Genomic DNA, 12718 nt, shown 5'->3' with positions numbered 1-12718 from the left:
TGAAATGATGAAAAACATGAAAGGATTAAAAACGTAAATAACCCATCAATGCTTAAAACCTATTTCAAATCCTAATTAAAATCCCTATTCCATCTGCAACTTCAACAGCCATTTTCATCTTCTCCTCTGCTTTTCACGCCTAAATCCCTCCTTCAACTTTGATTCCGACAAAGCATAGCAAGGGCATCGACGGCGCGCCAACACTGGTAAGAACCTCTTCTCTTCCCTTCTTTATTTGCTTTTAGAAACAAGGAAAAATAAAAAGAAAAACAAATAAAGAAGCTGGGAAAAAGAAGAACCAAAATCGTCACCTTCAAAACTGTTTTTTTAATCCTGTTGTGTTTCTTCAATCTGTTAATACAATATTGTTTTTTTTCCAATCGATTTTACAATCAACTCTTTATATCCCAAAACAATAATAAAATAAATAATAAAAATCCAAAAAATTCCCCCTTCACCAAAAACAACCGGCCCTCTTTATAGCCAAATTTTTACAAGTCAAAAAAATAATCTTTTACAAGTTGTTGCTGTATATTCGGTCATTGCCTGTTCTTGGTTCATTTGTAGGACGAACGTGCATGGTGGACGCGAGGGATCGCTGAACGTGGGTGATTGCGACGTGGGGCGATAGGGTCGTTGCTGCAAATGGAGAACGTGCGGCGTACCCTAGGGTTTCTGCTTCCATTGTTGCTGAAAACATGTTGTGGGCTAGGGTTAATTTAGGCCAATTGGGCCAAATGTATTGGGTTATTGTTTTATTTTTAGTATTTGATTTGGGTTGTGTAAATGGTTTTGGGCTTTAGGCTTAGTTGGGCCCAGGTAAAAATTTGGGTATTACAAGGCTCGCTGATTTCAAAGAAATAAATTGTCACACTCAGTAAGTTAGAGTGCAACATTTCAAATCCTCAGAATTAAGTTTATCTTTTGACTTTTAAAACCTAGGGTTAATTAAGTTAGAGTGCACCCTAGGGTTTCTGCTTCCATTGCTGCTGAAAACATGTTGTGGGCTAGGGTTAATTTTAGGCCAATTGGGCCAAATGTATTGGGTTATTGTTTTATTTTTAGTATTTGATTTGGGCTGTGTAAATGGTTTTGGGCTTTAGACTTAGTTGGGCCCAGGTCAAAAATTGGGTATTACAAGGCTCGCTGATTTCAAAGAAATAAATTGTCACACTCAGTAAGTTAGAGTGCAACATTTCAAATCTTCAGAATTAAGTTTATCTTTTGACTTTTAAAACCTATGCATTTTGAGAAGGACATCTGATTATTTGGGTCAAATGAGAAAATCAAATCCCAGTAAGTTAGGGTTCGATTTCACAAAATTCCTAAATATCGAATATTGTCTTTATTTTTATTTTTTAGAAAAAATCCTCATCTCGAGAAAACAACATGTCATATCCAATGCGTTAGGACACAACGTATTTTATTCCCGAGAATGAGTTTTTTATTCGTATGCTTTGATTAAAGAATAATCTCGGTTATTTAGATTCGACGAGAAAAATTGGAACCCAATACGTTAGGGATCGATTCTTTCAAGGATCCCAAATACCGAACTTTGTGTTATCTTTGAAAAACTTTTTGAATAAAAATGCTCTTGATACTTGAGTGATATTAAACGTAATTTTTTAAACAAATAAAAACAATGGAATAATAACGTACAACGCGAGGCGATAATTCGTAAACCTATATGTTAATGAACACAAATAATCCATAAATACCAATAAACAAATACCATACACATAAATATCAACATTAGTATTTAAAACCTAATAATAATAATAATAAACTAAGAAACAAGCAAATTAACACAAACACCAACCCAATGTACAAGTTTTGAAATAACCAAAAACATGAAAGAAAGGAAATTGTAAACCAATAAAGTGTAGGTATAAAAATTTTAAAATAAATAATATGCAAGAAAATTTAAAATAGATAAAAATGGAGTTGAAAATATATATATATATATTATGTGAAACAGAAATATCTAAATGAATATTAAAGTAAATATTACAAATGAGGAAAATCCAAATAAGTAATATATAAAATAATAATATCCATATATATGTTAATCTAAATAAATAATGCATATATGATAATACATGTAAAAAGTTGAAATGGGTGAAATATAATAAAGTAGGTTTTTTAAAAAGAAATAAATTATATATATGAGAAGAAGTAAAAATAGAATAATTTGGGATAAATAATATATCATAAATGGTATATAAATAATATTAAATTTACATAAAAATATATAGAATAACATATAATAAAATTGAAGAATGATACATGAAAACTTAAAATAATTATATGATAAATTTAAAATAATAATATGTGATAAATTTAAACAACATTCATAAAGGATTTAAAATAATATTAAGCACAAATATAAAAATAAGGTTAGATTTAAAAATTAAATATATCAAAAAATAATGAAATATAAATACTTAAATAAATTAAAAAAGAGCAAATTAAAAAATAAAAACTATCCAACTATATTAAAGAGGGAAATCGTACTGCGGCCAACACAGACCCACCCACAATTAAAAGGTTCTGAAAACTTCTTACAATTAATTGAGGGAGTGACTTTTTTTTCTTATCCTTACGGGATTTTTATCAAAATATTATAAAAAAATACCAAAATATTATAAAATTTTTTTATTTACCAAAATAATACAAAAAAAGCTACGACAACGTGACAGCACATTGGTGGAGGGGCTGCCATAGGCGGCACTAGTTGTGCCAGTGGCAGAGGCGGCACCGATGGTCCCCCTGCCACAGGCGGCACTGCCCCTATAATGGGGACCATTCGGTTGGTGGGTGGGGGGAAGAGAATGAGAGGGAAAGGAGAAGAAAGAAAGAAAGAAAAAGAAAGAAAAGGAAAGGAGAGGAAAGAAAGAAAGAAAAAGAAGGAAAGAAAAGGAAAGGAGAAGAAAAAAAACAAAAGAAGAAGAAGAGGGAAGAAAGGAAAAATAAAGAAAAAAATGTGATTTTTTTTGTATTAATTTAATTTTTTTATAATATTTGTGTAAAAAAATTATGTTATGTACATTGTATGTGTCTTGTAATTAGTTTTTTTAGGAAAATAGCATTAAAAATAAAATGATAAAAAAATAAGTTTAAGAAAACATAAAATACGAAAAGAAAAAAAAACTGAAATTTTATATTCACCGAAAGTAATAAAATCTGAAAAAAATGGTATATTTAAAAAACACACTAAATTAATAAATTTCAAACATAATGCACTAAAATAATGTAAAATAATAAAATTAGAAAATATAATATTTTTTAAAGTAATAAAATGTGGAGAAAAAAATACGAACAAAGGGCCGAAGTAAGTGTTTTTTACTAATTTTTTTAAAAATTAAAAAATAATTAATACAAATATTTCAAACAAAATGTACTGAAATAATATAAAATAATAAAATACGAAAATAATATATTTTTATTGAAAGTAATAAAATTCGGAAAAATAATACGAGCAAAGGGCAGGAATAAGAGTTTTTTTTTTAAATTTATTTAAAAACACACTAAATTAATAAATTTCAAACATAATATACCGAAATAATGTAAAATAATAAAATTAGAAAATATAATATTTTTTAAAGTAATAAAATGTGGAGAAAAAAATACGAACAAAGGGCCGAAGTAAGAGTTTTTTACTAAATTTTTTAAAAATTCAGAAATAATTAATACAAATATTTCAAACAAAATTTACTGAAATAATATAAAATAATAAAATACAAAAATAATATATTTTTATTGAAAGTAATAAAATTCGGGAAAATAATACGAGCAAAGGGCAGGAATAAGGGTTTTTTTTTTCAAATTTATTTAAAAACACACTAAATTAATAAATTTCAAACATAATGTACTGAAATAATGTAAAATAATAAAATTAGAAAATATGATATTTTTATTGAAAGTAATAAAATTCGGGAAAATAGTACGAATAAATGGCCGAAATAAGGGTTTTTTACTAATTTTTTTTTGAAATTGCAGGCATCGAAATGGCTTCATTGATTAATCCCGATACACACATATCTGATGCGGCTAATAATGCGGTATGATTTATTATTTGTTAATCATGAGTTCTATTTAAAAAGGATATACGTAATATATAGAAATAAATCATGTTATCCTAATACTTTTTTTTTCAGTAATTTAACACTATCAGGACTCGTACCGAGTAATAAGTGGCCAAGTGAATGGTTTAAAGAAAGCTCCGGATTCATGATTGAAAATATAAGGTTATCATTTACCTATTGCCACGACTTGTCTCTTCCAGTCTGCATTCTTATAATCTTTATGGAAGTTAGCTGCAATGTGACGGATGCAGTAAACGGATCTCCATGGCACACCGGAACGCCTAATTGCTACAATTAAACCTTTCCCTCTATCGGAGATGATGCAAATGTTATCGTTGCTAATAACATACCTCCGCAGGTTAGTGAGGAAGAATTCCCAAGACTCTAAGTTCTTTTTATCTACGATGACAAATGCTATCGGGAGCACGTTTCTATTGCCGTCTTGAGCAACCGCAAGAAGTAGGATATGTGTATATTTTTCATATAGCCAGGTCCCGTCCACCTGCACAAATGGCTTGCAATAGGGAAATGCCCGCACACAATGGATCAAACGTCCAGAACATCCGATGGAAAATCCTTTTTGCAGGCTGTAACTGGTCGTCCAGGCCGTAATAAGGCCTTGTCTGTAACTCAATCACAGTCCCTGGTATGTACTCCTGCATAGCAGCTATCCATCCTTGTAGCTCGTTATACGATGAATCGTAATCCCCATACAATTGCTCCACTGCCATCTGTTTAGCTATCCATGCCTTTCGATATGATACTCGATACTGGAATCGTTCTTGCATTTCGGAAATCAGTACCGAAACTTTAATGGTCGGCATGTCCTTCACCATTGACATGATACGCGTACAGATAGTTTTCGAATCAAGTTTTCCATGATCTTTTGTCTTACATGTTGATGTGCATGTATGAGGACCAACAAATTTTCGTATCTCCCACATTTGCTAACTTTTAATGAATGTAGCTCGTACCCGCCAATTGCAGCCTTCCGCTGCCTCCCAACACTCCCCAATATATATTGTTTGAGTAGACACTGCGACTTTATAATCCACTGATATGTTCATGTTATATCATTTAATAGCAAATACGCACTATTCTTTACTTTCGAATCTCTGGCCTATGAATAACTCCTCATGATCAGAATTTACGATCAGTCGGTGAGGATGAACTATTTCAGGGTGCTCCGGGAACTCAGCTACATACGCTGCGACGGGGTCTATGAGCGACATGTGTGGCCCAGGATTATTGTGCATCAAAATACATCGCATCTGGTCCTCAACCGAAGAAGCGTTAATGTTTCCATCGTTGTTGACATCTTCATCGTCAATATCATCAGGTACGTCGTCCACATCGGGATCACCGTCACTATCGACCTCTTCATCCCAATTATCGCTACCACCTTCTTCTTCACCACCAACCACATCAATATCGGGTGTAATATTCAGATCGATACCGATCCTACCCATAGTCGATTCACTATCAACGTATGATATTGGAGCCACCATCCACGGTTCTTGAGCTCCGTGTTCTTCACCAGATGCATTGACATCTTCATTTTGCTCCATACCGACTAATTCAGCAAATAAGTGAATTGGTGATTCTTGTCACTCCCATTCCTACAGTAAAGAGCGGTCATTGTCTTCACGTCTTCGTCTTCTACAAGTTCCATTTCACTGAATTTGACCGGATTTATCGAAACTGGAAACTTGTAGAAAATTTTTGATATCCTTCTACCACAACGTCTAAGAATTTTTGCATTAATCATTGCCTTCATTTCATCCAACGAGATATTTCTATTAAATCTCATTGCTATTTATTGCCGACATTCAAATATACATCCAACACTTGTTGTCAAGATGACTCCATCGAAATAAACGCATACAAAAAACTTATCATCCATCTTCAATATTCAATTTGTCAAAAAATAAACAAAATCTCAAAAAAATCTAAGTAACATCTAAACCCTAAAAACATAATAATACTAACTAAAACTATCAATTTGAGTTTTTATTAATCTTAATAACTAACAATAATAACTAAAGTAACAACAAAAAATAATAAAAATTATACAAAAAAACATAACAACAAGATAATCAATTATTTTTAAAAAAATACTTTTTTTTTCTCTTCTCTTTCTCTCTTTTTCTCTCTTTTTCTGGCAGCACCTCCTCTTTCTCTTCTTCTTCTTCTTATTTTTCTCCTTCAGCTGGACGGATCTTGGGTTTATAACACGAGTGGTGCCGCCTCTGGGAAAGGCACATTTGGTGCCGCCTCTGCCACAGGCACCTTTGGTGCAGCCTGTGGCATCTGATTTTCTACTGTTCTGTTTTTTTTTTGTATTATTTTGGTAAATAAAAAAAGTTTATAATATTTAGGTATTTTTTTATTTTTTTATAAAATTTTAGTAAAAATCCCTATCCTTACAGTTTCCACAAATAAATTTGTTGTATTTTTTTATTACAGTGGAAGACGGAAGCATTATTTAATTAATAAAATATAATAACAGAATCTTCAATTTCCCCCCGACTACACACCTCCCAGCTATATTTATATGTGTGAAAAGCAATTCATTCCCATCAACAACTTCTTCAGAAGATCTCTGCACTTTCCCATCAAAATAAGCAGAGATGGATCCTCTTTATCTCTCCACTTTTGGTTATGCAGTAGTCTTATGCATCACGCTACTCTTTCTGTACACCAAGCTCAAAAAGCCTAGCTCAGGAAGTGGCGGCAAAGCTCCACCTGTAGCTGCCGGTGCATGGCCAATAATCGGTCACCTTCCGCTGTTAGGCGGACCCAAGGCCCCTCATGAAGCGTTGGGAGACTTGGAAGAGAAATATGGACCTGCCTACATGATCCGGATCGGTGTTCATCCAGCCTTGGTGGTGAATTCGAGTGAGGTAGCCAAGGAAATCTTCACCGTCAATGATATGCATGTTTCCTCCCGTTCCGAATTTGCGGCCGCTGAACACTTGGGTTACAACTATGCCATGTTTGGGTTCTCTCCTTACGGACAATACTGGCGTGAAATGCGCAAAATAACAATGTTGGAGGTGCTATCTAATCACAGGATCGATCAGCTCAAGAAGGTTTTTGTCTCGGAAATAGAAGGCTCAATGAAACTATTATATAAAACTTGGGCCCAGAAAAAGGATGGCTCGGGTAAGGTGTTGGTTGAGATGAAAAAACACTTTTCGGACTTGACTTTGAACGTTATTATGAGGACGGTGGCTGGTAAGAGGTACAGTGTTGTTGCAGAGGAAGACCAGAAAGAGGTGTTGAGGTATCGAAAGGCTTTACGGGATTTCTTTCACTTGACAGGGATGTTTGTGTTGGGAGATGCAGTCCCTTTCCTTCGATGGTTGGATATTGGTGGTTATGAGAAGCGGATGAAGATAACTGCTAAAGAGTTGGATGAAATTTCCGGGGGATGGCTAGATGACCATAGGAAGGGTGGACGCTGGGATGAAAATAAAAAGGAGAAGGATTTCATGGATGTGATGAACTCCGTTCTTAAAGGTGCAAGTCTTGCCGGATATGATGCTGACACCATCAACAAAGCCACTTCCTTGGTATAACCTTTCACTTTTTCTTTTTTCAAATCTAATCTCTCCACTATTCAATTCTTAAGTTCTAAAATTATCAAAATTACGTATTGCAGAATATGATTTTAGCAGGCAGTGACACCACAACGGTTACCTTAATATGGGGTCTTTCCCTAATGTTGAACAAACCTCATATACTCAAAAAGGCTCAAGAAGAACTAGACACCCATATAGGCAAGGATAGGTTTGTGAATGAAACAGACATCGGCAAATTGGTGTACATTCAAGCCATAGTTAAAGAGACATTAAGATTGTATCCACCTGCACCTCTGTCAGCACCTCGTGAGCTCAGTGAAACTTGCTCCATTGGAGGCTACGACATCCCCAAAGGCACTCGGTTGATCATAAACCTTCACAAGATTCAAAGGGATCCTAAAAAATGGCCAGAACCATCGGAGTTTAAGCCCGAGAGGTTTCTCACTACCCACAAAGATGTGGATGTTAGGGGTCAACATTTTGAACTAATGCCCTTTGGCAGCGGTAGGAGGAGTTGTCCTGGAACCTCGTTTGCACTCCATATGTTGTTCTTGACCATGTCTAATTTTTTGCACGCCTTCGATTTCTCAACACCATCCAATGGTTTGATTGACTTGACCGGCACTGCTGGATTGACTAACATTAAATCTACACCGCTTGAAGCCTTGGTCTCACCTCGCCTTGCTCCTGAGCTTTATAATTAAAATTTAGATGAAGATAGCAATAATCAGGTGTGAAGAACAATAATGCTTAAGCATTTTGATTTTATTGTTGTATTATTATTTAATTTGAGTATGTCTGTATCTATTACACTCCTCACTCCTCACTCCTCACTCCTCCCTCTTCTTTTTTCTCTTTTTGGAATCAATAATGGTAAAATTAATAAATAAACAAATATTTGTTAGATAAAACATCTAGATTTAATATTGTTTATATGGTAAACATGAAAATTCTTTGCTCTCAAATTTAAGTTCAATATTTTTTTTTTCTGCTATGCGTTTCTACTGGTCGTGTCTAATATGCTAGCATCACCCTGCACGACTATGTTAAAGAGTTGGGAGTCAGCATTTTGAGATATGTGAATTTATGAAATTTTGGTTCAAGGTTTCAATATTACAAAAAATTTATCAAGGAAAAGTAAATAAGTTCAAAGGCATAGCATAAATATTCGCTATTCAAATAATGCTATTTTACATAACACAAATTTTATCATGCTTTTAATTAAACACATAAATATTAATTAATTCAACCATCATATATCTATAATAATTATTTATCTTTGTTAGATCTGATATTTTAAGTGTAGTATATTGGTTTGTAAATTTGTATTTTTTTTCAAATAGATTGGTTAATAAAATAATTTATGGATTACATTAATATACTTTGTACAATGTTCTAATTATGTGGTTTTTGCATGCAAAGCAAAATAGAAACAATTATTGGTTTACTGGTTATCTAATGTTTAAACTAATACTAAGTGGTATTATGTGGTCGGATCATAATACAGAAAGACAATTTATATTAGTAGGCGAATCTAACATTGTCTTTAGTCTAATCGAAAATAACCTGTTATTTTATAAGTTGTCTACTAATATTAGTTGTCTATCTGTATTACCGTTTAGTATTATTTAAACATTAGATAACCATTGAGCTAATATTTGTTTAATGTGCAAAAATCACGTGAGGACAATATACAAATGGTATTATTGTAATTCACGAATAATTTATTAACCAATTTATTTGAAAAAATTACAATTGTATAAACGAATATACTACACTTAAGTCACCGAATCCAATATATACATGATAACATATTTCATTTATGAGTCCTGTAATAAATCAACATTCATATTTGCACCCTGTACTATTTCATAATAATTAATATTCACATGACTTTTCAATTTAGTCCATTTTAAGTCATATGTGCCAAATTAACTAAATTCTAGCATATGGATAAATTCAAACATAATTAATATATACATAAAATAAAATACAGTGATAAGTTTCGTTTGAACTTATTTGTTCAAAATATGCAAAGTGGATACTTTAGGGGCTAATTCGCAATTTTAGTTTTTCCCTGATCAACTTCTCTTCAATCCGATTCTTGATTTAAACAATCATTTATATCATTAATCAATACCAAGTATCTCCATACTATTCTATGATATGCATGAACCTATACTCGGGATAGCCATAACTTCCAATTCTTAGCTTCGAATTAAAATCCAATTTCATATATTTTTATTTTGAACCTTTTACTTTCTATTTCTAACATAATTTCATGATAAATTTTATATCTATTTAATTTGGTTCCTAATATAACAAAATTAACAAATAAGCTAAATTAACTTTACAATCTAGTTCTTTTTATTTTTTAAGCTTAAAATCTATCAATTTCAAGCCTAATTCGTCAAGAAATCAACAAAATGCAACTTTCTAAAACTTTAACAGTTTTATAAATTGGTACATAGACTAGCCAAATCAAGCTCCTATAACTCTAAATTCATAAAAATTTTAATAAAATGACTGGAATTTACCTTAAAATCAATGGCAGAATGTCTTTAGTATTTTTCATTAGGTTTTTCTTCCATGGACGACAAGAAGAGCAAATGAGGAAGATGACAAATTCTCCTCCACTAAATTTAACTTTTATACCTTAATTAAACATTAGTTAACCTAATCCTTAATTGGTTTACTTTAATTACAGTTGGAAAACAACAACATCATCTACTATCTTATATTACAAAATGATTTATTTATCAATTTGGTCATTGATTAATTGTCATTTAAATCTTCAATCAATTAAAAATTTATAACGATTGAAATTTTACAATTTAGTCTCTAAACCTTAATTAACTATATAATTAACAAAATTGTTAAGCTAATCTTAAATATATTTTTATACATTCTCTTAAATTTTAATATTTATTATTTACTAATCTGATTTATAGAAATACAATTCTAAAATCATATTTTTTATACCACTAAAAATTCAACTATTATAAACCGTTGGAAAAAATATATATTTTAGGGTATTGGCGAAGGCTGCATTATTATCATCATCCAACAGCTCAAACTCATCGTGATCAAGTAAAACAGTCTCCTCCAACCATGAGAGTCCTCCATCACCTGATCCCTAGGATCCAGCTCATTATTGTCTTTGTCATTCACCGTCTTGGTGGCTCTTTCAATATTTTCAGACGGCAGTGGTGAAGCAGGCCTTTCCAAGCTTTATATATATACTAAACAATCATCCCTCTCCAAATAACTTCATTTAATCAGAATCATTTGATAAAATAATTTATCGGTTAAAAAAATTTCCAAGATGAATTTTAATAAACTTGAAGTGGATCTTACAAAATTATACTTTCTTCAATTTTGGTGGATCATGTATTTTTTATTTTATAAAAACATTTTATTATATTTTTATAAAATACTGACCCTACTTACTTACCGTATCTAAAACCTCTATTGAAAATGTAACAAATATTATTTATATTAACATAACATTGATGGGTTAAAGAAAAATGGTAAGATACATTTTAATAAACTTGAAGTTGGATTAAATTAAACTTTCTTCAATTTTGATGTTCTGTATTATATTAAACATGTCAATGAAGAATATGAGTAATTTGATGGGTTAAAATATTTCCCAGGATACATTTTTATTAACTTGAAGTAAACTTTCTTCAAATTTGGTGTCCTTATATATTAATATCATATTATATACTTCAAAAAAAGAAGAAGAAAAAACAAAGTCTACGTTACTTGAGAACAGTGGACGCTGAATCTTCAATGGCGACAAAATGATATTCAAGCCACCCTGGGCGACGAGTGACGACAAGCAGCCAACAAGTCTACCTACTTTCGACGAAATTAAACCCAATTAATAAAAATTTTTAATCAAGTACTTCTCTTAATATTTTTTGAACAATACCTGACAGTTTTTTATTTAATCTTAAAAAATTTATAAAAATAATAAACTTATAAAAATTTCTATTAAATTTTATAAAAACTTATAAAATTATTAAAAATTAGAAAACATTAGAAATTATAAAGAGGTAGTTAAACCCTAAAATCATAACAAACACATCGTATCAGATCAACTATCGAATAATAAGAATAATAGTCAGATCGTTAAAATCATTTTCGTGTTGAATGAAATATTATCGATCTTCCACAAATAAAATAATGATAATTATGAGGCTCTTTCCTTTTTATTGATAACTTATTGTTTTTAATTTTTAATTTTTTATCTTTAGTTTTTAAAGTACAATACAATAGTTTGGAACTCCAAAAGTTTGAAAAATGTTTATCGTATGATATAAAGTTTTTTTGGTATAGTTAGATATTATAAAACCAAAATTATTATCCAACGGTTGTAAATATTAATATATGTCAACATAAAATATTCTAATGACTATTCTCATTATCCAAAAGTTGATTTAATGTCGCGTGTTGATTTTAATTTCAGGGGTTTAATTTATAAAACGAGGAACAAATAAATAAACTTTTATATATTGGTAACATATAATTTTTTTAAAAATTACAATTTTTCATGATTTCTTAGAACTTGTTTCGAATTTTTAATAAGTTTTATAATTATTGATAATTATTAGATTTTTAGATTTTTTATAATATTTATAATTGATAAATATTTATAATATGTTTTATTTTTTACTATTTGTATAATTTATTATAAGTTTTTATAATTTTATAGGTTTTATAGGTTTATATAAATTTTTATGATTTTTAATGAGAAAATTATATGATTAAATCAGAAGCTTTCACGTCTCGCCATTTGATTGATTTATCAATTGATTTTAATAGTAACACGATTAAAGATGGAAATTATTAACGGAAGGGTTTAATTAAATTTTTTTTATTAACTGCAGAAGTTGAATTGAATGCGAATTTAGTATAAGAGTTCAATTAAATTTTTTAAGGGTCCTTTGTACCCAGTGGTGCCCTCGACCCTCCTAAAATGAAAAATCTTTCTTTTAACCTTTTAATAATTTATAAAATTTTAAATTAGTTATGATAAAATTG

At 30.8% G+C, this 12718-nt stretch overlaps 1 protein-coding gene across 1 annotated transcript; it reads left to right on the top strand.

The window, feature by feature from the left end:
* Positions 1-6715: 6715 nt before the first annotated feature.
* On the top strand, positions 6716-8573 carry LOC107942683 (cytochrome P450 CYP82D47-like). Its single transcript, NM_001327466.1, is given in 2 exon segments — positions 6716-7660; positions 7750-8573. Coding segments are annotated over 2 exon segments (1569 nt in total). The 3' UTR covers positions 8374-8573.
* The last annotated feature ends 4145 nt before the right edge of the window (positions 8574-12718 follow it).

Source organism: Gossypium hirsutum, chromosome D05 (assembly GCF_007990345.1).
Source record: "Gossypium hirsutum isolate 1008001.06 chromosome D05, Gossypium_hirsutum_v2.1, whole genome shotgun sequence".
In the NCBI taxonomy this organism is placed as follows: domain Eukaryota; kingdom Viridiplantae; phylum Streptophyta; class Magnoliopsida; order Malvales; family Malvaceae; genus Gossypium; species Gossypium hirsutum.
The sequence above is the reverse complement of the archived record's forward strand: the minus strand, read 5'-3'. Positions and strand labels throughout refer to the sequence as shown.